At 42.3% G+C, this 26,718-nt stretch overlaps 1 protein-coding gene across 3 annotated transcripts in view; it reads right to left on the bottom strand.

Annotated features, from left to right (window-relative positions):
* ARMH3 (armadillo like helical domain containing 3) overlaps positions 1–26,718 on the bottom strand; it is a 134,075-nt gene that overhangs the window by 73,074 nt on the left and 34,283 nt on the right. For all 3 annotated transcript variants that reach the window (XR_010389741.1, XM_064514129.1, XM_026102905.2), the window contains exons 16-22: positions 23,675–23,733; positions 22,222–22,287; positions 21,063–21,132; positions 19,454–19,514; positions 16,472–16,560; positions 1,273–1,355; positions 623–749 (exon numbers count right to left, since the gene is read on the bottom strand). Coding sequence is in view for 2 of the 3 variants with exons in the window: in XM_064514129.1 (XP_064370199.1) it covers positions 623–749; positions 1,273–1,355; positions 16,472–16,560; positions 19,454–19,514; positions 21,063–21,132; positions 22,222–22,287; positions 23,675–23,733 (555 nt within the window). In the remaining variant the exon portion in view is untranslated. The remainder of the gene's footprint in view (positions 1–622; positions 750–1,272; positions 1,356–16,471; positions 16,561–19,453; positions 19,515–21,062; positions 21,133–22,221; positions 22,288–23,674; positions 23,734–26,718) is intronic.

Here is a 26,718-nt window from a genome sequence, read left to right as displayed (position 1 = left end):
GCAGCCTCCTCATGTTTTGCCAGCAGGCACATTCTTCAGTCCAGTGATTTGCTCGCCATCGCGAGCAGGTTTGTGGGGGCTGTTTTCTTGGTTTGTTTTAGCAGTAAGTGCACTAAGTGTGATTTGTCTAGCACAGCCAGCTTCTTGCCATAAATTTCTCAAATTCTTTTCCAAATTCTTGCTCGTGATGCGTGCTTCCCAGTGCTGACTGGTTCTGCAGCTTACACTTGCCCTCTCACCGGAGGCTGCCAAACGTGATAGATGCAGACTACAAATTGACTGAACTACACAAAGAAGCATGAAATATGAACTCCCACATAACTAGCTGCACCAATAAATATATATTTCCAATCACAGTCAGTGGCTGTTATAGAAGCAACAGGCCTATTCCTTTGATAAAAAAACTGGCTTCAGACTGAACAAAACATATCCCTTTAACAAGTTTATCCCTTTCTCTATTCTTAACTTATCTAACATACTGAAACAAAGCATGTCCATTCACTGAGACACACCATCAGCAGGCAGACAGAAAACAGCTGACACAGGAACAGAACTTGCACACACACCCCTCAAGCCGCCACATCTGGTCTACAGCATTCCTGACCAGCCAGGAAGCACTCACCCATAGAATAAAGGTTGTCAAAATTCTGATGCATCCGAATGATTTCATAATACAGCTCATCATAGCTGCTGGGAGTGGGGAGAAACGTGTCTCCGTAAGTGATGAACATGTTGAATAGGTTCACGACCTATATAAGGAAGTGAAATTAAGTTACAACAGGTATATTTACACAAAGCCTAATCAGCACAAGTAAACAATATAAACTGTGTCCAGAATCTTCAAAGAAATGAGCTCTTGGTTCCATTATACATTGTATTACTTCATTGCTTCATCTATTATCTTATCACTACAGAAGAGATAGACAGGAAACTTGAATACTGCCATAACAGCAGCCAGGAAAACTAAGTTTCTTGAATTTTGCGTACATATGGCCCCCACAACAAGAAGAAACATATCAATGCTGGAAAATGAAACTAAACTAAGCCTTTCCTCACATAAGCATGGTTATTTCAATGAACAGATCCTACACCAACTCCAAGCACTCCCTTTCCCAAACATCATCTTAGCAAAAATAGTCAGTGATATTCCTCCGTTCCTCTGCCTTGTTCTGATATCTCTTTAGAAAGCCAGAAATACAGCAGTCTTTCCTAAGGTTCAATTAAGATGAATTAAGTTGCTTAAAGTAGAAGATTTGCTTTCTCTATACTCACCATAAGAGCAAGGGTGAAGATGTTGTGTTTGGCCAGCAACACAGTCTCATTAGACATGAGGAACTTCAACAAGTTGATCAAAGCTAAGAGGAAAAAAAAATATATGTACATATTAAATAAAATTAAAAGCAAAGCCATTCTCAAAAAGTCACTTAGATATAGATGTTAATTCACTACTTGATATCAAGCAACCTCAATGCCAGCTGCTGACCTCTCAGAAGTACATCAGTTTACATGTGGTTTACTGGCTAAAATACCGTGCTGGGCCAATAAGCGACAGGTATTTTCACATCCCAGGTTTATTCTCCTTCACTGACTTCCCGAATCTGCTCAGGCTCAAGGTGAGCCATTTGTTAACTTAGAGGGTTCACAGGAGATTTTTCTGCCTGCCAGATCCTCAAGTGAGCTTTGGGGCTGGAAAAACCACCTGTCTCTTTTCTGCTTCATACATCACCAACATGATACACACAGAGTCAGCCCCAAACTGTCACTCCTGTTGTTACATGAAGTTGAAACAAAATAAAACAAAAAGACAGCATGGCTTTGCTGCAGCTCTGCTATCTCAGTGCTGCTGTGATGGCACATAGAATGATACGCTGCTTTGTGTCAGTTATCTAGGGCTGTGCAGCAAAGACAACAGATCTGGTTCAGACATGTCTTAAAGCAAAAGAAAGGCTCTTGCAACCACCCAGCATTGGACAGTGATAGTGGTAATTAACAAAAGGGTTGGCTAAAAGAGCTTTAATCACACAGACTTTACACACTTGGAAAATGGAAATTTCTTAATATCGTTGCTTGCAGAAATTTCAAAAAGAAAGCTATTCTGCATGATACCTGCTCAGGACTCAAAGGTGATGCCTGCCTAAAAGAGATTCCTAGTGTACTCTCTGCTCTGAAGCCAGTGGGTTTTATGACTTAAGACATCCAAATTAGGTGGCCTGCAAAGTCAAGCTGGAAAGCTTGAAAGGCATTTTTAAAGTGTTCTTAATTACCTACTAATTAGTAACAGCATCTACGAGACTAATGCCAGGCAGGCCTTTAATTCTTATAGGCACAACTTCAATTTGTTAAATCTGTTCTTTCTCCCCTCGCCCAATTTACAGCAGCACTTCCATGAAACATGCTGCTGCTCACAGTCCGAGTTAGCTGGGAAAGAAGATCAAAAAAAAGGAGACAATAGTTCAACAGCCCTGGGTCAGTAAGTCACCCAAGCAGCTATCGCCCACTACCAGATAGCAGATTTGAGATGCGTTATTTGAGAAGGGAAAGAGATGTCCATGGATTTTAAAAGTTTAAATACAATCTCAAATTTCTAAGCAGTATAAGGATACCTAATCACTGTCACCTCCAAATGCTGTCCCTATTGATGCAACTGTTACACACTACACAGCAACCTGTGAGAAAACCAACTTCAGTTTGGGAGAATGCTGTAGGGAATAGAGAGTAGACCAGTCATCTTTGCCCAAATGTACAGGCTATGAAATGGGAGTAGTAAAGCACAGGGAACAGGAACATAGTAAGTGCAAAATTAGGGTTTCCACCGCCCCCAAAATCCCACAGTATTCAGAAAAGGCAAAATGAAAAACCTACAGCAAAAAGACAGATGTCAAGAGATTGGCAAGGTCTGTGAATAAACAAATTGGAGATCCTGAATACAATCCTGAAATCACTGCCTTCCAATGCCAGAAGTTCTCCAGCATCAACATTTTACATATGTCCCAAAAAAGGAAAGCTCACAGGCCTAGTGAGGCTGTTTATCCACCACAGAAAGAGAAGCTGCTTCAGTTTACCCTTAATGGACAAGCTAGAGGTTTGGAGCTGAACTGCAAATCAGAATGAACCAAGTTTTCTGCAAACTCCAGACAAGCAAGTCATTTCCCCTTTCAAACAGTCCCAGGATTTAACAACCCACAGTAGCCTCCCCTCCATGACAGCAGCCCACTTCACCAAGCAGCAACATTAATCCATTTTCAGTTCAGCCACAGAAGTCCCGATGCCATCAGCACCTCGTCATTAGACTCAGACGCCTGGGACCACAAGCGGAGCCCGGATTCCACGATAATCCCGCTCTGCAAATACTCCTGTCAGATATTTTTCTGTAAAACAGCCATTTCAAAACAAAGAAGTAGCAGGTACAGATGGGCTCTCCACTGGAGCAGAGATCCAGCTAAAAACTGGTTTCCTAGGTAACCAAGCCTCCACAGCCAAAACTACGGCCTCCCACAGTCAGTGCTTTGAACTGAAGGCAGCTGCCCTGCATCTCTGTCACAGCAGCTTATTGGCCATTTTTCTTTTTAATAGTTATGAGCATGTTTTACCTCCTGCCCAGCCAGAACAGTCCATATCCTCACATCCTCTGTCCAAGCATTGCTGTGCAACTGTCAGCAGTTGGGGTTTCTGAAAGGAGAGTAGCAGAGCTCAGGATTTACTATAAAAGTGGTGGAGAGCCTTGAATTTTTGTACCATCACCTCTCACTTTTCCATCAGAAGCTGCTGAAAGGCCTTTGGCAGAGAGTGGCGGCACAGCCTGAAGAGAAGTCGTTGAATATCCAGACACAGTGAACAAGAACACTGCCCATAGTGGAGAGACTTTTTTTAAAGGAGGAAAATAAACTTTTATTGTTCACAAAGTAAGTATTCACTAACTGACAGTGGCAAATATCCTACAGTTGTCCAGACTGTTTCTCAGATACCACCCTGAAGCACATGGACTGCTCTATTTTGATGACAACACTTGGAAAAAACCTAACCAATTCTCTGGTCCACCCTGACAACAGCTCCTATGTCTGTTCCATCTGCAGTAATAAATTTGCTCATGTTTAATTTTCCTGTTCCAGTTAGAAAAAAGACAAGGTATTATATATGCTGCTTGAAATCAATCTTTGTATCTGAATAGCACTACATAACTGACTGTGAGCGGGCTATCTGTGCTGTTACTCCCCAAGAACTAGAAATGCAAGGGACACTTCACAGGAGAAAGGAACTCAGGGCTGGGCGCAGAGCTAATCGGAAGAACAAACCGCCAGGCTTACAATCTCTGTATGTACTGCACAAACAAATTCACCTGACAGCTTGGGAACCCCGCATTTCTAAGGCAGTTGAAGCGACCCTAACTATGAGATATGCTACATCAATGCACAGAGTATCACCAATCTTTTCCTACACCAACGCTTCTTGCATCAGCGTCTCTGCACAAGAGGCTCAAAGAAAGGGACAGGAACACCATGGAGTACGAGTCCTTGAACCTATGACTATGTGCGCCTCAGTAGTTTGCCTGCAAAGGCAGACGCTGTACTGAAAGAGAGCGGAGCTGTGCCCTGGAATTTTCAGGATTAACAATTGTTAAATCCAGCTCTGGATACACACTGCCCTTCAGTGCCACTGCACAGACAAAATAAACCCTTAGAGCAAAGGTTCAACTGGCTGAACACCCATCCATTCCTGAGCTCCAACGGGGCAATATTACTACTCCTGAGCAATCTGAAGCCAAAACAGATGTGTCACTTTTTCCCTGCTGCAATAAATTGTTCTTCTCTCGTATCCCATCTACAGGCTGCCCTCTCCCACTCTAGCTAGGAAATTACCCATGTCTGCTCCCAACAGAGCAGTGGCTCAATTTCTCAGCTGTGCAGATGGACAGAACTGTGGTCCCTGCTTGGGCTCAGCCATGTTATCCAAATTTGTCCTTCAGGATCTACGCAATGGACAGTGTGGGCAAAAGATCTATTTCAACACAAACTGGAAAACTGCATCATTTTTGCAATACTCTCTAGCATCTTTTTCTCCCCTAAAGATACCAGTCTTCCTCATTCCTTACCAGAATACAACACACCCACTACACTAAATCTCAAAGTACCCATAATTTCACAACACAATAGCGTCACTAGAGTTCTCTAGCAACAAAAGCAGAAGGGTGTAACTAAACTAGCAGCAATCAGTATTTGCATGCAAGCTCTACATTTTGTGTCCTGAGCTGAGCACACCAGCTATGCTTCCCAAAACAACAAGCAGAGAAAAATGACCTTGAACACCTACCTTACAGCCACAGAAAAAACAAGAACTAAAGCTTGTGGAGTGGATACTTAAAATGAGCATGAAGCCATACAACTGGCTGTATGTGAAAGTGGTATAAAATGTCCAGATCAGTTTTCAGGCAATTTTCTCTCCCAAAGATTATTATAGTCAAAGGATGAAAAATGGGATCACCTGCTTTTACAGATATCTCCCCCCACCCCTTTATTTTTATTATTAACTGCAATGACTGCATTTGAAGAAGTTCTTGGATCCTCCACTGTGTAGCTGCTTTTGAGGACTGACACTTTCCCTTATCACTCTTGTAGCCAGTCTGTCTACTAAGGAGCAAAAATACTGCTCAGTCATTTGCTGCCCTTCTGCAGGCCAAGCCTTCAAGGAGGCTGTGGGCAGCCAGCTGTTCCTCCTCTCTTCCACCAGGAAGGATGCAATTCCCATTTCTGGACTGATGCCCTACATCCCCTCCCTCCCCTATTCCTCCTCTCATAGCAGACTTACACTTCCCCCTCTGCACAGAGCAGATCTACCCTCCCTGTAAGCCTCGTTTCAAACAGAAGTAAACTCAGCCTCAGCACATTTAGGATTCACACAAAGTTTTTGTTCTATTTACTGTCTCAGTGTTCATCGTTTGGATCACTGATGCACCGGGGCGGGGGGGGGGGGGGGAGGGAAAGAGGAGAGAAGGAGAAATAGTACAGTCCCTTAGGCAAGTGACAGTGTAGCACAGACTCTGCCAAAAGCAGTAAAGGCTCTGATGTGCTATTGTACAACAGAGCAGAAAAGAAGAGCCCTGAGACACATATCACTGACATCCTGGATGGGATGAGCACAGTCTGGAGGCCTCTATCACCGTCTCTGCTGTGTTCACAGGTCAAAAATCTTCTAATGGAGCATATAATGGCCCTCAACAAAGGAGCAAGGCAAAAAAAAAATGAGGGCTCCCCAGAAGTTGCAATGTAATGTCAGTTAATAGGAATCCCATGCTCTACTAATATCCTTCAATCTTCTAGACAGATCTCTTGAAACTCTGGAGGCACACGGGGAGGAGCGGCAATTTCCCCATTCCCTCCAGAAGTCACCATAATGCTAACAGCCTCCAGCACTAAGTATACTCAGGGCCTTGTCCTGCTTTCACAGTGTTTCAGTCCACCTCCTTAGGAGGACCCCCACTCACACGGCACTGCAGGGCAGCTGGGCAAAACTTCCTTGCTGCAGACAAATCCTCTACCTCCGAGTGCCTCAGCAGCACAGTAACCATTCTGGACCTCCTATAGCCAGCCTGCTCACATATACATATTCAAGAGGGAGAACAGCAAGGTCCATACCACTAGCAGTAACGTGTGTGCCAGAGCTGGCAGGGATTAGTGCACTAGACTGCAACTGAGGATTTGCAACTTGATTAAATTCCTTAGGAAGCAGCACTTTAGTCTTCTTGTGCTTCAGCTCCTCCAGTATAAAGGAGGAAACAGCACTGCTCCGTCTGCAACACCACTGAAAGCATAAATAGAAGAGCTGGCTTCAGACTTCAGCCACATAGTAGTCTTTCATTGTAGGTAACTTCCTGAAGGCAGCAAAGCAACCCTGTAAGAAGTAGCAACATGCCTACTTTTTCTCCTCCTGGAAGAGACCCAGACCAGGCTTTGGGAAGCATGCATCGCCCAGGCAGCCGATCACCACTTCCGAGCACAGATATGACCCTTTGCATCTGAGTAGCTCAATAGCAGTGAGCTAACATTAGCACTAGCTATACCATATCAGACCAACGACCTACCTAAGCTCAGCATCCAGTCTCTAACAGTGGCCAACCTCAAATGCCTGTTGAAGAATAATAGGCTAAACACAATGGTGCAGCCTCAGAGTGCTCTTCCAGATCACAAAATTCAGAATGATCCTGACACATCAGGGAAACTAAACCACAAAGCAGGAGGGGAAAAAAAAAAAAAAAAAAAAAAAAAAAAATCACACTAGATGTCAGGACCAGAACTATGGATCCAGTCCCATCTCCTATTCCCAACTGTTGATCACAAGGGCAAACGCAGGGTAACTGCATATCCCTGTTGGTTTCACTGTGCTGTTATGAGGAGGAAGAACAAACCTGGAACAGAATAGTTACCTGTAATACATGCTGTAATCTGAAAGTAGGAAGTAGGAAAGCAAAAGGCTTGAATATATTGAGAAGGCCCGAGTGTTTAGAGGGTGCAGATCTAGCCATGTTCAAAATGGTCAACAGTGATCAAAGCAAACTCTTCGGGAGATGAGTATCTACAGAGAGGGACTGACAGAAAAGAATCAAGGTACTCTCCAGATAGAGCAGTAGAAACAGGAAACATGTCCAAGAAATAGCTACACTGCTATTACAAACTAATGCACCAGAACCCCCCAAGGCAGAGACAATCCGAGCATCCCTGGACAAGTTAACTAGTTACCCAAGGACAGCACTTGCAGCTTCCTGTCAATCAGCCAAAGAGTTAGAAAATGGACTGTTGCACCAACACGGTTCCCCCCACCTGCCCCACGGGAAGCAACAAAAGCTCTGTCAACATTGCTATTTTATATCCTTCTCAGAGCAGAGAGAAGGAGCTGAAGCAAGGAGGACCCAGCTCTCAGCCACAACAATTCACCTGGATGGATGGCTCCTCTAACTCTGCAACTGCTGCCTCCTTGCTTGCTACTGTAGGTACTTCTGAATTCACACTCTCAGCAACCAAAGCTCCACGGCAGATAACAGCCTGCTACTGGCAAGCTCCCCATCACCAGCGTTTCAGCAATCTACGGCTGTTTCCTCTTCTCCCCATGACTCTCAGGGTACGAGCATGAAAGCAACCTGTGTTCTAAATGAAAAACAGGAGCTTGCCAGAGGGCTGGAGCACAGGCTGGCATAAAACATTGCTCCCAGGACCAGGTGAGTAGGCCACTTCACTTCCAGCCCTTTTTCTTCTTCTTTATATAGTCCTCATCCCTGGCACTCGCTGCTCCCACCAAACCACAGGTAACAGGGTGAAAGCTGCAAGCTGAATGGAAATGCTGATAGCTGATGCCAGAGCAATGCTACTTGATAGCATTCCAGCAAGCAGTAAAAGAGAAACCAAATTTTCCAACTTAGGCTAAAGCTCAGATGAACTTTCTTTTTTTTGTAAGCCCCATACACACCCAAGCCTCACTCCTCTTGAGAAAAGGGAAGAACAGAGCTACTCTACTCTGCCTGACAGCACAGGCTCAGGCTGTTATTTAAATGGTAGCCTTGGGAGTTAAGGTTGCACATTCTTGCATGGGGTCTTAGAAACCAGAGCCAATTTGGAAAAGAAGAGTATGAGGAAAAGCACAGAAACACTGTGCAAGTACATGGAAAAAGAGCAAGGTGAGAGATCTGCAAGTGTCACCCCTGAAAACAAAAAGCAGACGGGGATAAATCACTGCATTCTGAAAGGTTCAACCCCTCTGGGCAGACAAAGAAAACACTGAACAGCTCCAGCTGTAATACCTCCAACTATCAAAGGGACTGTTTCACAGCAGAGATTATCACAGTATCTCACTGGGTCACCATGGTCTAAAAAGCATTAAGGATTCACAATTAAATTTCTTCAGCATTAGCTGGTATTATTTAAAAAGTAACTTGAAGGACTGAGCAACATATCCAGACAAGATCTGCCAGGCTGAGGCAGAATGACCACAAGATTACTAGATTTTGTCTAGTTAAGTCACTAAACACCATTTGTGCTCATCAGAGCAAGGATCCATGGATAAAAATTTCCCCTCTTGATCTCACAAAGTGACCAAACAGCCAGAAATCTGATATTAACTTTTCTGCATTGGCGACTGGGGCCAAACCCTTCACCATCAGTATTAAAGTTAATAGAACACTATGGAGTTCACTAGAATTAGAAAATAGTATACTGAGAACTACGCAAGTAGCAGGAGGTACTTCCTAAAAATGCACCATGCAGGGAATTTGGAATATTCTTTTGTAAAAGAGCTAATTACTTGTAGGTTTCTTATACTATCTTCTTTAGGAGATTTGTACCAGTATACTTCAAGTATCTCTGTGTTCTTACAGTAAAGTTTTTGCTTCAGTTGAAACACGTAAAGGAAAGGTTAACATGAAATTGGCCAACTAGTAGAGAATGGCAGCAGACAGCCAATATTTAAAGATTTTCCTGGTGTACATAAAACAAGCACACAGTTCACAGAGTTATATGGACACCTGCAGTTTTTCTTCCCAACTTTGTGTATTTTTTGCTTGTAAACGAGTTTTGTAAGATGGTACCGTTCCTTTTGGCAACATGGTGGGCTACCAGAAGTGCAAACTAAATGAATAAATGGATATTGACCCACAGTATGTATCACAAAACTTTAGACAAGATTTCTTTTATTGCCTCAGAAGCCCATAAATTTTATACCTCACTGATGTTTTGATTTCCCTGCATTCCTAAACTCACTGAAACAGCTAACAGGGCTAACAGTTGCACTCTTGACGCAACTATTACCAAGCTTGTGCCAGCACAGTACCACGTGTCCAGCCAAGCACCAGAATTTCTATGAGTAAAGAAAAATCTATACCCCCAGCAGTTGCCTACTCCCAACTACCTATTCCATAGCACGTAACAGTTGCATCCTTTAGCTTGTGTGAACAGCTATGGTCTTCATAATAGATTTCAGCGCTATTCCAGCACTGCTCCTGTGTCTATGAGGAGGTCCTCCTCCTCATAAATCTCCCTAGAGTCAACAACTGCAAGTGCTAGTGAACCTCGTGGGCTTCATACTAAGCAGCTGGTCACTATTATCTATTTTCTTTCAATTTCAAAGATAAGGAACAGAGATTAAGCTTTCTGATCACCTATCTGCAAGTACAGCTGAGGTGAATTGCCACAGATTAGACAAGGACATCATGTAAAATGGCAGTTGATCACAACTCTAAGATGGATTTACTGAGTCACTTAGAAATAAATACAACGTCCAAAACTTCAGCTTCCCCGTTCTGGAAAACAGGAAATGAGCCAGTTCCCCAAAATGCTCAAGGGCTCACTACATAACACTTTAAATCATATCAATACTAGCAAGATCAAACAATAGCAGGGTGGGGGTGGAAGGAGAATAGCATTCAACTTATACAAACTTACAAGCTCATTTTTACAAACTTACGAATTCACAAGCTCAGGTGCTCTGTCATCTAGAGCCCTGCAGAAACTGCCAGATCTCCCCTCAGGAGCTACTCAGGTAAAGCACCGAATCAATCAAGAACGCCGGCAGCCTGTATCCAAACTGAGCACACAGATCACAAAGCTGCTGCACATACGCACCAGAGGCCAGCACCCAGCAAACACTGTTTCCGCAGTCCCAGAGCTAAGCATGTCTGCCCCAGTAAATTAACACAAGACCTGTGAAATCCTGTCTACATCCTTCTTCCCAAAGGAAGGAACCACGAGCATGGCTGAAATAGGCAATATATCATTCTGAGAAGAAAACAGCCTTCCCTTTTTCAAACATACAGTAAATTAAGAAACACTGAAAACAAATACCCAGGATACGTCTAGCTAGACACTAGTGCTCAGTCCTGTGCAAGCCTCGCACTCCTCCACACCAAAGCAAGGCCCCAAGGAGGGGCATTCGCGTGAGAGAATGGGAGAGAGGCAACTTCTCTGAGAGGGTTAAAAATGCTGAATAGCTCCCTCCCCAATCACTCAGCCACCTGCTAAACCACTGACATTTTCTGCTGCTCTGCCACTGGGCAGTGCAGAGACACCCCCTCCTTCCCATTCCCAGCCTTGCTCCTCAGTGAAGTGGCACTGCTCTTGAGAAGCCAGCACCATCTTACACTCATGAACCACCGGTGGAACCCCACGTCTGCAGCGTGACACACGGCACGTGCCTGGTGGCTCTCAGTCACGCGGAGATTCTGACATGCAACTTAGAAAGGCTGGGCCAACCTCTCACCACCAACAGGCACACAAAAATGAGAGCATAAGCACCAAATAAAATCTGCATTAGTCAGAGTATGTCGAGTTCAAAGTGCTAAGGCTCCAGCATTTGTTCTATAATTCTCTTTACATTTTACAGGCAGCTGAATTAAATCAGAAAATGCTTTTGCTGGAAGGTATTTGAAAGATCAGATCTCACATGATTTCTTTTCTTTTTCTTCACAAAATGGTACACTTTAAAGTGGAACCATTTAATGTAGAGACAGACAGACTTTCTTTGTACTGACCAACACATTAAAGCACTTCACATTCAACACAAGCTCCTGTTCCTTCTACCCTATCCCTGCACATGATCTCTATTATTTACCTTTGAAGGTACTAACTGTGTTGAAGAAGCCCTTCTCTTAGGCTTGCAACATCCTTCACAGCCTAAAAACATTTGTTCAGTACTATATTCTTAAATTCCTAATTGCACAGAAATTACCAGAGCAACCTCATCTGTACTATTAGCTGGAGTGGAGCATCTATTAAATTACTACTTCCTCTGAACTCTGAAGACTCCATCGGCATTCAGAAGAGTGTTGTTGGGAGCTTGGGCCCCAGTAGTATTTTTAAAACCACATAAGAAATTCTGCAAACGAAGGGCAAGTTTTAGATCTTTAATCCCTTTCCTGAAAATCTCCAAGTCATTTGCTAGCTGGCCAAGCAGTTCTACAGTCTTTCGGACTCTCGTGGCACCCAGTGCTCTGCCAGTGCCAGCATATTAGGCTGGCTAGTTCACAAGTATATTAATTCCGTCTCCACAAGAGCTGCAGGAAGACCAGCTTCTGTTGCTAGATAGCTGCTGCAAAATGTGACAATGACAGCAAGGTCAGAGATGAAGGGGAGATGCAGCATTAACTCATTTCCAAATCTGTTCAGAAACATAAATCAGAGGACTGAAACAAGCCTGATCAATAACTGGAGAGCAAGAAATGCCGTAAGTAACAAATACTACCAGTAATTAATATTTCAGCCACAGAGATACCAAAGCAAAGCACAAGTGATTAAATGATACTATCTTAAACATGCACTGCATAAGAGCAAGTGCATTGTAAATACCAAGTGGGTTTTTAAACAAAATATTGTTTCTTTGTTTTAATATATTCCACAGAATAATCTTCCACCTCTTCAGTATTCATCCAAACAGATTGAAAAAAATATTATCCTCATGTTACAAACACAGAAACTGACAAAAAGAACAAAGGAGTCCACACAGTAGAAGTAGATTTTGTCCAGTATCATTTTAAAAGTCTGCTTTGATATTCAAGGAAAAAAACCAAAAATCTTTAAAATGCAACAAAATTGACTTGTTGATGGTGCTACACATTTGAAGTACCTTCATTTTAAGTGTTCAGCATCTACTAAGCTACAAGACAAGAAATTGTAGCTCTTACCTTTCCATAATTTGGATACTGACTTTCAATGCTTTCTAATGGCAAAGCTCATTTTTTAATCCTCCTTTGCATTCAGTTGCCCTAATAGATAGCTATTTCATCATTATTAATTATACTTAAGATTTTTTTAAATCATTTACTCTTGCTTTTATAAGCCTACATTAGAATTGCTTTTCTATTCCTTTAAACATGGCTTTCCCTTAAAAGCAAACCATAGCAACTGCAAAGAAGTTACCTGCACCCCCTAAGCTCAGAGTGAATTGCTCAAGCATTACTAATTTTGAGGTGGGAGGAGTTGAAGAAATTAGGTCTTTTTTATATAAAAAGCTTAAATGACTCAGAAAAACTCTTTTGGCATAGCTTATACATGCTTGACAACAACAACATATATAGCACTTCCCATCACCCAAGTGCTGTACAAACTAATTGTTCAATAATCAAAACCCAAACCCCTCCCTGATGACCAGCACAGTATGTTTTCAGGGAGCAGAACATATTTGCGAGAACAGGAAACTGGATGTTACCAAACAGTCTCCTCACCAGGTCTGCTAAACTACCTTACACTTGACATTCCATAATTTTTCACAAGCATCAGCTACCTGGTGTAAGAGCCCAGGAGATCTGCAAAATGGCCAGAAATGTCTGCAAGGGGCAAGGTAAACACAATCACATCCACTTATGGCTTCTGAGCTAAGCCAAATTTCCAGCCTAGTCACCAGTAATGGTACACTGTCACAGAAGGAAAAAAAATAAAAATAAAAACACATCACACACACAACACTGAAGCTTTTCTTCAGGGATCAAAGGGACACACACTAACCCCAGCTAACTGGGGTTAACTGAAGTTAACACCCTGCTGAAGAGTTCTGTTAAACAGGAACCAATACCAGAAAGCATCTTCTTTATCTGAATGTCTTGCCCATCTATCACAGTAGTATTTGCTTGGTAATCATTTTAACAAGCTGATCAAAATTCACTTTACAGTTGCTTTATTACTTTCTAGTGCTCTGTTTAAGACATTCCAGGTTCTCACTCCTCCAATGATCAGAAATACATTTTCAGACTACCTCTAGCTAGAGCCAGCTTATACACACTTTTTGCCATATAGAGTAGCTTTATCTTTGCAACTTACATCATAAAAAGGAACTGCAAAATGTTTCTTGCACTGCTGCTGCCCTTCCACACTGAAGACAAAGCACTTGCAAAGGAAGAGCATCTATCCATCAGATGACACACCCGTGGCTTTCCTTAATTAGAGTGCAGCTAACATTAGAATCAGCAAGCGAACAGAAGGCTCCATACATTGCTGCTGCTTCCACCTACGACCTGCATCTCCATTCCTCCGCACCCTGTCCCCCCACCCCCACCCCACAACATTTCCTTTGTCTATTTCTCCCACTCAACTTTCTGCCTGAAACAGCCTTCCTCCTCTTACATGCCAGGTACAATTCTCTCCCTTTCTTTCAACACTTGCTTACACCATTTCCCTCCATCTGCTCTGTTCCACTCAGCTCTGCTTGGGGGCCTCCATTGCTATTATCTATGTTGCAAAAGACAGACTTTGCCTTGGTCATCACACACTATCACTCAAGACAAGTGTGGGCTTGAAGACCTTCTGTAAAGCACACCTGACAGGGCAGAGATCTCAGGCCTCACCACAAATAGCAGTACACTTTCAGCTCTTCATCCAGCAGTGACAACTAACCCTTCGATCCAAAGTGAGAACCCAGAGGGGAATATGTTCACAATGACCCGTAGAGGGTAGAAATGAGTGCAGAAGTCCCTGTATTCTGCTTTGGCATTGTCTGCCAGAAACAGCCATTCTTTTGCATTAAAGGTAGCAACATTCCGTGGATTCAAAGAGCAGCCTTGACAAGGGATAGGAGTTAATTATACAATGTATCTAGAGATAGGCTTGGCAATTAGCTTTCAGACTGGCACATACAGCATTCTAGAAATACACACCCGGAGCAGCCAGGATGTGCCCTTTTACAGGTGCACATGCTATTCAATACAAGACCTTTCCAGCCTGAATCAATCAGCCTGGCAGCTGCTGAAGTCTGTTCACCTCAACTTCCTATAGGAAAAAAGAGTCTTACTGTAATTTTCTTCTGCCTAAGAGGATCTCCCTAAACAAGCAGAAATCTACAGCAAGCATAGAGCTCTTCAGCTACATCAGGTGTGCAAACGTTCCTGGTCCTTTGCAGAAACTCGACCAGCCTGGGTGTTTTTTACTTTACCGCTTTGCTTTCAGAGCACGTGCGGTACTTAACACTTCTAAGGCACTTTACATTTCCTAAGCACTATACAAACAGCAGCTAATTAGAGATAGCTAACTAGAACATCCCAGGATACTAAATGTCAGCGTGCAGCGAAGGTTTTCTCTCCCCTCCCCCTTAAAAAAAGGGGTAAAATTAAGGATTGAAAGGTGTCTAAGAGTATGCTCTCTGAACTGTGGAATAGTATCTTCAAGCAGCAAACATTACATTTGAGAATTCCATACTGCCATTGTAGAGGAAAGCCCCAGCTTGCCCTGGCCAAATATGAATGAATGCAGTTCTGCTGTGACAGCTGAAAAGGGATCTCACACACTGCCAGATGCAATTTCTATTCACAGCAGACCTCTGCATTGTACCCACTCTCCTCCTGAGCCAGTATTGCACTGCAGCCATGCCTCTAGGGGCTCTGTTCTGAAGAAAGCAACTGAAAAGAATTTGCTAATCTCTTCATTAGGGGCACCCACTTCACCTTCTACAGGAATAATTTAGAGAGCCTGAATGAGCCACATGTCACAAAAGGCAAAAATTTAATAACTGAAACCGACTCAGATTGTTGGTTCATTTCCCTGTACCTACACTCAGCTGTGCAAAGCTACTGAAAGGAAGTACTCAGTGTTAATTGAGAACAGCTTCAGAAACCACTCATCACAGACTTTTTCAATAGTCATCCTTGCTCTCAAATTTCTGATGGGAGTTGCATTACACCACCAAAGTCACTGATCTTAGGTCTTAAGCACAGCTCTAGGAACATACAGTTAGGGCCACGCTCCCTTAAATTTTCATAAACCTCTTTTTTTATGCCAGAACAGCTCAGGGATTAACTGTACTTTCCTAGCTGAGCTACTTCACTGCTTGCAAGATTAGAACAAAAGCACACATCATACCCATGAAAGAAGCCCACCAGGTCTCATCATCCATTCCACTACCCCCTTTCCTCAGACCTCCCACACAGTGATTGTCCCATGAGATTAAGAAACAAGTCAAATCCTGTAAAATTTCTCTCTTCTAGGGATACCAGAGGCATAAACTACACTGTCTGCAATCAGTGCAAAGGTCAGAGTTAAACTCTTTTCCTTCCCACTGACATTTCTAGATTGCTCTCCTCAGAAGAAGCTGCGCACACCCTTCTGTCTACATCCATCTGCTACAGTAAAGAGGAAGAGTAGGGTCTGCCTCCCTTTACCTAAGAGTCTACCTCCTGTCTACTCTCAAGTGTCTGGAGGAGAAACACTATGGCCCAGAACACGTCTCTTTCTCCAGTCAGTGAAGAGGGACTCAGGCTGTGAAACAGATAAACAAAAGACACTTGGATACCATGGTGATCATGGCCAGACAAGAAAGCAAATTGGCTACCATTATGATAATGCCCTGGCTTTCTAAAAGAGGCAATTTGCATGTAGCAACTGAAAAGCAAAGATGATTTAACAGAATTGCCACTTACTGTTTAACCCTGTAGCAATGGAACAAAAGGTTTTGACCACCAGACTGCCACTCTTTGCATCAGCAGAGATGGTCCAAATATAAAAGCCCAAAGTACCTGACCAGAGCTCCCTCCAGGTGTAATGAAGCCTCACTCTGCATTTCTTCTGGTAGCACAGCAGCTTGTGCACAATCTGAATGCACCGCCTGGAAAAAAGAGAGGGCAAGGCATTAACGCTCACCACTACCTTTCCCAGAAATTCCACATCAGACCTGGAAACATCTCCTAAATCAGCAGATTTGTCTCTTGCAGGAAATGGACAAATTCAGACCTTAAGAGAAGATGTGGCTGTCCCGGGATCCCAAAGAGACGTGATACCCAAAGAACCAGACTGAGAATCAGGTCTGAGAAAGACCAGAGACAGGAGCCTGTATGGCAGTTTAAACTCACCATGACAGGACAGTCCACAGATGCAAGAATGCTATCCTTAGGTTTTTAAAGTTTATTTTATATGTGATTAATATTTTTCACACTTTGCTGACCTTGCATGAGGACTCCATACCTCAACGAAAGGAATTACTTGGTTTGCAAGCTCCATATGTATGAGATACTGTTCTCAGACTTTGCAAAATATGGTCACAGCAGAGTTTTTCCATTTCTTTGGCCATAGGCATGAGGCTAAAGGAAGTTACACAGTGAAACTAACTGCAGGATTTGTAACTTCATTGAATACAGCCTGTGGTTCAACTATTTGGGAGGGAGAGGGGGATTTCTGTCTAGCTTTTCAGTCTCCTTAACCAAAGAAATGATCAAGCAGCACACCTGCAGACTCCGAAATCCCCCAAAACACAGTTAATATACTTGTGAAGTCTCCAGATCCTGCAGGCCTTTATGACACCTAGCATTTATACAGACTTCTAGGTGCACAAACATTCTTCATGAGTAACACTAGAACTAAACATGCAATAGAGTAATTTTTCTAGCACTAGCTCTCCTTAAAGACAAGACAGAAAATATATCCAAATTTGAATTTTATAGAGCAAGCTATTTTTAGTTATTGACATTTAGAAAAACAGAAGGAAGACTTCAAAAAGGAAAAAAAAAATTTCAAATTCTTATTTCTCAAAAACATTAACTTACTAATATCAACATCTCAGAAAAGACACTACTGAAACAGTACACAACAGACAAAACCAGATAGAAATCAAAAAATGTTTGCTTGAAAATTATTCAAAAGGGGGTGAAGAGTTCAAAATAAAGCTTTAAAAAAAAAAGCCTTCAGGAATAATATGCGCATGGTATACATTCATCTTAACAGACCCTTAGATAATTTTGAAAATATCACGATGGGGTAAGGACTGAAATTACTAAATTTAGAGAGATTAAGGTTGAAACATTTACAGTAGCTGAGCATCACCCTGAGTGCTGGTATTTCACATTGGATTCTCAGAAATTCAGCCAAGAAAAGAAAGCAAAACAGCTGGGCTAGCACAGAGAGTTGTCTCCAGATCAGGAACAGCAATCACTCTGGGGAGAGATCTACCATTTCTGATGTTACTGGTTCCAGATGATCCCTAGCACCTTTCCAGCTACCTATTTGCTTGGCCTTAAAACCAGAACTGGCCTCTGCAAAAAGCTATTTAAGGCAGTAACCAGAGGGAATCTGGCAACAGCTAAAACATTTCTTTTAAATTATAATAGCCCTTAGTGCAACATACTCTGTAAATATATCTTGGCATTGAAAGCTACTGGTTGCATACCACTTCTCTGGGTGAAAGCAGGACATGAAAAATGGATGCGGAAAGGCGTAACAGCCCTAGTGCCCCTCTCTAAGGGACCAGCACACCAACAACCAGACCTAGACTCCCCAGGCACACCACTTCAGTGATGCAATTGCATCCACACTCTTTTCTTGGGGTTTGTTTGTTGGGTTTTTTAAGCTTTGGATGCATAATATACATAGCAGACAAAAGCCACTCTTGGTCAAAGCAACCTGGATTTCTCTTGTAAATATTAATATGCCCTCCATTGAGCTGCCTCAGATTGTCACTTTTCAGATGTACTGCAGAGAGGTATGACACTGTGCATTCAGAGCACCCACTTTTTTGTAATAATTGTGTTCACTATGGGATGGCTTCAGACAGGAATGTAATGAAAGGACTACATAAACGTGCCAAGACAAATGGGTACCAGTGTCCACTGATGGTTGCTACTGCTCATTATTTTTACTCCCATGAGGTTTCTAGACGTGACTTTACCTTCGAGCCCAAGCATTTCACACCCTTCTTGGCAAATTCCAATGCCTGATACATCTACAAATATTTCTGTAATTGTCATTAAGAATAATTCCTCACAAACTTCTAATTGAACTATATAATCCTTGCAAAAGCACTGCAGTTCTGGGTTTATTTGAGCAAAGCCAGACCATGCTGAAAAGTTACCTTAAGCAAAAATAGCCTATGGTTTGTCTCTTTTCTGTTGAATATAGTGCTGTCTAAGCCTTGGGGAAATTCAGCTCTGCACAGAGCAAATACAATGATCTGCCTAAATCCTATTTTTGCCCTCCAGGCTAAAGCAGAACAAAGCATTCTAAGGGCCCTGCGGGACACAAGGAGTGCTCATGTGTAGCCCCATCCTCTTCTCCTTTCCCTAGTGCTAGATTTTACCCTTGCTGCCTAGCAGGCTATTTCAGTCTTGAAATGAGTCTCTCTCCCATTCTCCACATTGCCTTCCAGGCGTCCTATTAGATACACTTGGTTTTTCAAAATTGGCTTTTCGCTTTTCCAGAACAAGACTCTGCTTCCGAGAAGCAGGAATTCTTGCAATGAACATGTATTATGAAACTTTTCAGAATTAAAACTTCTTTGTATTTGATCAAGTAGATTAGGAAGTCAGTCTGGAAGGTAGAAGTTCATTTTGCTTTCAATTTTCTGGCCCACAGACCATTTTAAAAGTAGAAAAAGTTGCTGGAAAAGTTCACAAAAAGCCATCCAGCTCCCCATCAGCCACAAAATATTATTTCAGCCAGAAGATTGTTATACGATGAGAACTCAAATTCAAACTTCCAGTGAAACTACAAGTCAGCCCACAGACACTTACACGTAGAGATCCATGGGAAATTCTTTCATCATGTGTGTTACAATGAACTCCACCATCAAATCTAAGACAGAAAAGAAAATGATAAAGTAAGTGTAAAGCTAGTTACAGTTAAGTTCTGGCAGACAACAATGAGGAAGTCAAACTACCCTACCAACCTACCAGACAATAGCCCTAAGAAGAGAAAAAATCCTCCCCCCCCCCCCTTTTTTTTTTTTTCCTTAAAAAAATTTAGACATCTTCTGGAATAAAAAGAAAAGTGCACATATTATACTGGAAGCTAAGGGCATATAATGCAATTTGCTTTAAGGCACTGCTTTCCCCATATGCTTTCCCACCACTATTAATCAAATAAAGAATACACCACTTATTCTGATGCTTAGAGTTGCTCTTGCATTTCAAGCCTTGTCAGGAATGGAAAATTCCATTAAGAAATACATTTTAGAAAGTGATTTTCACCAGAAACCACATACAATTCAGAGGTTTACTCGCAGAGGTTTTGTAGAGAACATCCATTTATCCATAAAATCGATTCTGAAGTAAGTAAACCCAGTCTGATCTCAACACAGTCTAAGCTTCTGCTTAAGATTTATTTAGCAGAAAACCTGAGAACATCACTTTAACATTTAAGGGATCCCAGTGAGAGGATAAGAGGCAAAGAGTATAGAAATATAGTTGAAAGAGATTAAGTTACTGTGGTTTAGCTAGTAAGTGCTGAGTATGTGTGTGCTCTTTGCCCAGTGTAACTTCAGCATAAAACACATTAGCTTAACCCATATTTGTGGTAACAATTGTAAAATTAACTTCCTAGGGCCCAAACAACCCAGCAAGGTGGCTCAGTTGTGTCCAAAAACAGACATTTAGGGAAAGAGTATAAGAAATCTGGCAGGTCTAGAAAGATTCTTCCTCTGGCTGTTCTATCCCAGCTTTCAAAATCATCTGCTTGAAAATGCCAGAGTCACAAACTGCATCTGTACCATCAGGCTTAATAGCCATCCAGGGATCCAGTCTCCATCCTTTTCCATACTAATTTATGCTTTTGGCCTCCACAGCAATGAATTTCACAATTTAATCATGCACCGAGTGAAAAGCTTTCAACTGTGCTTCCACATCCACAGGCAAAACCAGCCCCAGCTACTGACATTACTATTCTTCCTCTGCTCAGAAAAGCCAAAGTGCGCGGCAAACACCATTCCCATCAAACATTTGTCCTTTCCATAAGCCTGCCCCCATTATATCATCTAGAAAGTCTTTGTGACCAACTGTTATTACACTCATCTAAAACTATGAATGTACTAATTAACTCTCCTCCCTATTGTTATTTATTTAGGTAAAAGGAGGCCCACAGGCTTTTGCCAAACTTCCTGTGCATGTATACAGGATTCCTTTTTAACAGAGCAGGAATCTTGCTATTTAATTTCTCTGTAAGGCAGCCAGATATAAGGATAGACTGTCCACTGTTGGAAACCTCCTTAGGACTTAATCTCCCTCTTTCTAAGGCCACCTGCTCCTCCCCTTAACAGCACAGATCACCTCTTCCTCTTACATAACAAAAGATGCTTTAGGAACCACATATAGGCACACACAGCCTACAGGCACTACCACCACTCACCTAGCACTGCACACACTAGTGGGCGACAGGGCAGGTTCTTGTCTGCTGCCTTCTTCCTGTGTCTCATTGGCTTCAAACATGCAAAGATGAAAAGAAGACAGAAGTCTGAAGTGACATGCTGCGTACTACTGTCTATTTTTCATGCAAATAGTACCACCAGCACAGACTTTCCTTTATCTTTTTCTCAATTGCTATCCTGCTTACAGTAATCCCGAACGCCATGGCTGGAGCAAAGTGTGCCTGCTTTTCAGCATGCTGACAGCTGGGTTTGGGTTACTCTGTGTAACTGGGGGGCACGGTCACATCACAGGACAGGAAATCACACAGCAATTCCTCCCCCTTCGTTAATGTACGGATTTGCTCCTGATCCAGTGTCTGATTTACATTCTTAATAGTAGATGCAGTATTAAATGGTTTCGGTCTTGACTGTAACAGACCAAAGGCTATTTGAATGGTGAGTCTGCTGTTAAGCAGGAAGGACTACCACCCTCGCTGTATGTTCACTTTAAGATAAGTTTCATTCCATCCTAGACTTTTTACAATTTTAAGCATTGCCCCACTGTTGGATGAGGTAGAACGTGCCAGTACCACCAAGTGAGAATACATCAAGTCAGGATAACCATTCAGTAACCTGTAACTACAGAGCTTCATGAGCCAGGTAAGGACACTTCCTCCATGGATACCCAATAGGGAAAGACTGGAAAAAATACTTTCCTCCTTGAAGGTGAATCACCCCCCCAGGAGAAAGCATAAGCTGAATCAGAGCATTCGGTGTAACTCAGCTGGCTATTAATATATGACATGAGGGCTAATGCTTGCTGACAGTTAGAGCAGAACATTCTCCATCACCAATTTCCTCAGAGACATCATGTTACACAGCTCCTCCCTAGCTACACTGGCCAGACCTGTCTCAAGGATCATCATTAACACAGACCTATGAATTAGCCAGCATGGATACCAGGTCTTTGTTCTTTGAAGGAGTAAGACATTCAGGGAGTGATCAAGATCATTCCCCCAGTATCACTTTTCTCATGGGATTTCCACATGCCTTAGCAATCTAGGTTAGGCGTCTGTGGCACAGTTTTCAACGTACTGGAACTCAAATCCTCTGTGTTCTCATCCTGAAGAGAAAGCAGAGCATCTGTGGGAAAAGACTCACCATCCTGTGTAGGTTTACTCGAAAATTCATGTTGTCATCATGCAAGAAAGCATTAGCGTACTGATCCTATTGGAAAGGGCAAGAAAGGGAAAAAGAGATAAACAGCAAACAAACTGCCCAACACCTTTCACTTGCCTCTTGCATCACAAACGTTTTAGTGCAAAACTCTCAATGATAAGTAGCTGTAAGGTTAAAAAGCCACCTGTCACCTCCTCTGTTCCCTGAACCTCCAGCGGGGGTAGAAATCAACTGCTCCTGTCCCCAACTCTACTTTAACTAAAGCCTACGCTACTGGTTGTTTTGTCAGCAATTTATTTTCCATTGCTCTTCTTTGCTCATCCAAACTCTGGACTGCACATACCACAGCATCAAGATTTTAACAAGTGCTGCATAATGCATGAGGTGTCACAGGTATCTCTGTGACAAAGCGAGGAGAAAGGTTTATATCGGCATTTTGATGGACCCCATCATGCCAGAAGTTACTGCAGTGCAGGCAGTAAGTAGGTCAATCAGCTATCCCACCCATCAGGCAAATCTCACTCCAAGAGCAGCTCTAAATCAAACTGATCTCTGGGTAAGGCACAGCCAGGCTGGGTAATAAACACATCCTCCCTTTAATACCAGAGCCAAACCACACCCTTGCTGTGTAGTAGCAGTATTTCTTATCTTCCATTATCTGCACATCTGCCTGCAGTACTCAGGTGCCAAAAACATGCAACTATAAATATCTGAAACAAAGATGATTAGCTTTCAGACTGCACTCTGGAAAAAAAAAAAAAAACATTACTTCAGGATCCTTACAGTGGCTATCAACTTCACTGCTTTTTATTCTTTATTAAGAATCAAAGATTTTTACTTGCAAGCAAGCAAAACATGAACACCACACAGGCTCAATCACCATTCAGGACATCAGTCAAGCCAGCACTTCCCATGAGACATGTGAGGAAGACATATGAGACAGGACCACCTCCAGCAAGGGCTAATGACATAGCCCTGTGATACCAATTTCCCTCCCCACCATCAGATTTGCTACTCTCTTGCTTGCAGGGACCAACCTGCCAAACAGCTTCATTTCAGACACATGTCCTTTTTGGACAGATGGGATATGGCACTGCCCATGATTGTTATCAACAGCACAGAGTTGAAAGCCATAAGCACAATTACTCATCTAAAAGCCTGTAACATCACAAGGTCTCTCAACAGCTCTCAACTGTTTTCTCTCTTTGTCCCCATGTGCTGGCTAAGCCAAATAAGAGGATCTTCAGTTTTTAAGTTTCAATTCAATTTTAACAGCATTGCATCAGGCTTATCAGCAAAATGTAATTGCCTCAGGCCCTCATTACTCATTACCACTGTAGGTCTTCAGCTTCTAATCAACAGGAAGCAGGGGACAGGCATGCAGATAGGGCCCTGTAGAGAGACCACCTGCTGACATGTCACACAGGAAACCTACCTCTGCTATGCATGTCAGGATAATCAGACACAGCTTGCCACTGTGCAGCCGGTGCTCATCTGCAAAGAAGCAAAAAAAAAAAAAAAAAAAAAAAAAAAAAAATTCTGCATGAGCCACCTAAGCCGAGCAATGCTGAAGAGTCAGACAGGCTGTGGTCTTTCCTCCTGCAGCTTAGAGAGCTTAGAGATTCTTCCTACTCCTGCTTCCTCCATGATAGATAACATGTAACTATACCCATAAAGCACTCTCCCTCCAGCCCAACCGCTAAACCCACCAAGTTTTTCCACAAGTCTCTGCCAATAGCAAAGTTTCTGATTTGAATCTCTTTATCAGCACTGTGACTATCAATGGGGCTTTTCTCACACTTAGTTTTACTTTTGCAGGTATTCTGAATACTGGGGTTAGTCCCTGCCTATCACAGCTGAGACACATTTTTCCCTCTTTCTTTCAATCCTGTCTCAGGGAGAAAGGCCACCCTTGCTGTAAGCTATGAAACATGCAGCAAAGCTTTGGCAGATGCACAGCACAACGTAACAGAATGAGCATAACGCTGGGAGTCAGAGTCCTGAGTTGTAATCCCAGTACTGAGAGAGATAATCTAGTTTGCTCTGTCTGCTTCCTCCATGAATGAAGGAAGTCCGCAAAGACTTAGCATTTTAAGTTAAAGAAGTTAACTTTGATCACATTCCACAACTTGTTATTCATCTTAACAACTTCAAGCAGCTTTTGCCCTGAATGACAACTGGAGAGCTGAAAGATTCCCAAAGAAAGGGACTGAAGAAGAAAAATGCATTTTTTTTCTGATCGTTTAAAACTCTTTGCTCTGTATTTTATCCTGACAACCAAACAATTGAGATACATAAAGTAATAGCATAAGTTAGGAGACCTCTGGTCCAACCCCCGGCTAAAAGCAGCGCCATGACTTGTCCAGTCAAGTTTTTAACATCTCCAGAGATGGAGATCCCACAATATCAGTGGGCTCCTGTTCCGCTATCTGACCACCTTCAATGTGAGAATTCTTCTCCTGATATCTAGTGGGATTTCCCTTGGTGCAACTTGTCTGCTGTCTCTCGTTCATTTACTGTGAATGTCAGAAGAGTCTGGCTCTAGCTTTTCTACACTCTCACATTAGGTGGGAGGAAATGAACTTCATTTAGGGCTATCTGTTCCAAAAACAACTAAATTTTGAGGAATCTCAAAACTGCACATCCTGAGTGCTTCAACAACTTCTCCAAAGCCTGTGAAGACTAGACATGACATCCCAGACATCCGGCTTAAGAGTCAAACTTGGAGGAGAGGAAAACCTGAAAAAGAAAGACTTTCATATAAAGCAAAAAAAGAGCATTACATCTTTGCAGGTCACCTTTACAAACACTTTGCCAGTTAGTGTGTAGAAAATAATACATAAAAATAAATAGAATGGGCTTAGCTAGCAGTTCTGTCTAGTTTGATGCCTCTTTTGTTTTCTGTTCTAAGCTATTGAGGAACAGAGATTCACTAACAACATGTGTCCTGAAGTGTGCAGATTTTGTCTCGCTATACAGAGTAAGAAAAAGGAATTTTGGAATGGAAGAGTTAAACCTCTCCTATGTCTCCTTACCTCAGATAAAAGGTTTGCAAAGGAAAAGTTTTCTACTCCAGCAAAGGAGGAGAAAATGGCCTCAGAGAACTCTGATACACCAGAGTCTTGTTATCTTCCTATTGTAAGGCCTCCTTGTATATATTTCAGGTGCTGCTACCACTTCTGTCTGGGGATCATGCTGTAAAGGCTCCTGTTTCTCACTAAATACTCTGCCTTCAGCCAATACATGTTGTGAACAACATGCCATTTTCAGCAGAGTTACAGGTACTTGCACAGCCACTCTGTACTTCCAGAGCATTCTTCATTAAGGGCGAAGCAAACCATCTCCTGTGGGGGGCATATCAATATGAACCCTGTTTTACAGATGGGCAAAGTGAGGATGAGATTTTTATTTTCCTCCCAAGGCAGCTCCCTCTGACTGGCACAAGAGAGAAATTAAGGAGGAGGATCTCTCAGAATGCAGTCTATTAAATTATGCTCTCTAGGACACGACTGAAACAACTGTTTAGTCCTGGATGTTCAGCAAACCAGTCCCCCCCTCTAAGTGTTACTCCTTATGTCTTGAGACAGGTGGGAAGTTATTCATCCTCTTTCCCTCACTGCTGTATTCGTGTCACTTGCTTTCTCTTACACAAGAAGAAAAAAAATATTAGACAGGGTCCCTGTCTATCATCAAAATATGAACAAATTCATATACCCACAAAAATTAATAGGCAACAGTTTGGAAGGCATTAAAATAAGGTATTCAGTATGCTTTTTAAGTGATTGATCTATAGAACTCATTGCCACATGGAGGAGATTAGAAGGTGCATCAGCTACATAAATTACAAGTCCTATAAAAACTAGAATCTAGAAAAAGAAAGAAGCATCAACTCCTGCCTCATTCCAGAATAAACTCATCACTAGCTGGCTTGCTTGGGTAGGAATCCTCTCTACTGGACTTTATTCCACCTGAAACTGATCCGGTTGGCAGTTCCTGAGGCACTATGCATACTTTCCATGTTAGTGTCTAATAAGTGCAGGAGTTAAATTAAAAAACTTAAAATTGAACCCTGTCTCAGAGACTTGGGTGAGCAAGAGAGACCCTGAGAAAAGCAAATGAGAATAATTAGAGAGCTGGTAAGCCCTTCTCACACGCACAGATCTGTAAGAAATGACTGAGCAAAGACTGAGATTTTGAGCTTAAAGACAAAGGCAAGAGGAAACATGAAAGCAGACTTCAAATACATAAAGGCTGTCATAAAGACATAAAGAGAAGGAAATAATCCATTCTCCACATCTATCTTGGAGAGGATAAACAGTAATTAATTTAAATCACAGGAAAAAAATTAGGGTGCATATGAAACTCTCAAGGTTAAAGCCTGGAATAGATGGTCTAAAAATGATGCTCCGTTATCGGAAAGTTTTATTTAACCTGTTAGCAACATCTCTGGAAGAAGATACAAGTAGAGTTCATTCTGCC

This window comes from Dromaius novaehollandiae, chromosome 6 (genome assembly GCF_036370855.1).
Source record: "Dromaius novaehollandiae isolate bDroNov1 chromosome 6, bDroNov1.hap1, whole genome shotgun sequence".
Lineage (NCBI taxonomy): Eukaryota > Metazoa > Chordata > Aves > Casuariiformes > Dromaiidae > Dromaius > Dromaius novaehollandiae.
The sequence above is the reverse complement of the archived record's forward strand: the minus strand, read 5'-3'. Positions and strand labels throughout refer to the sequence as shown.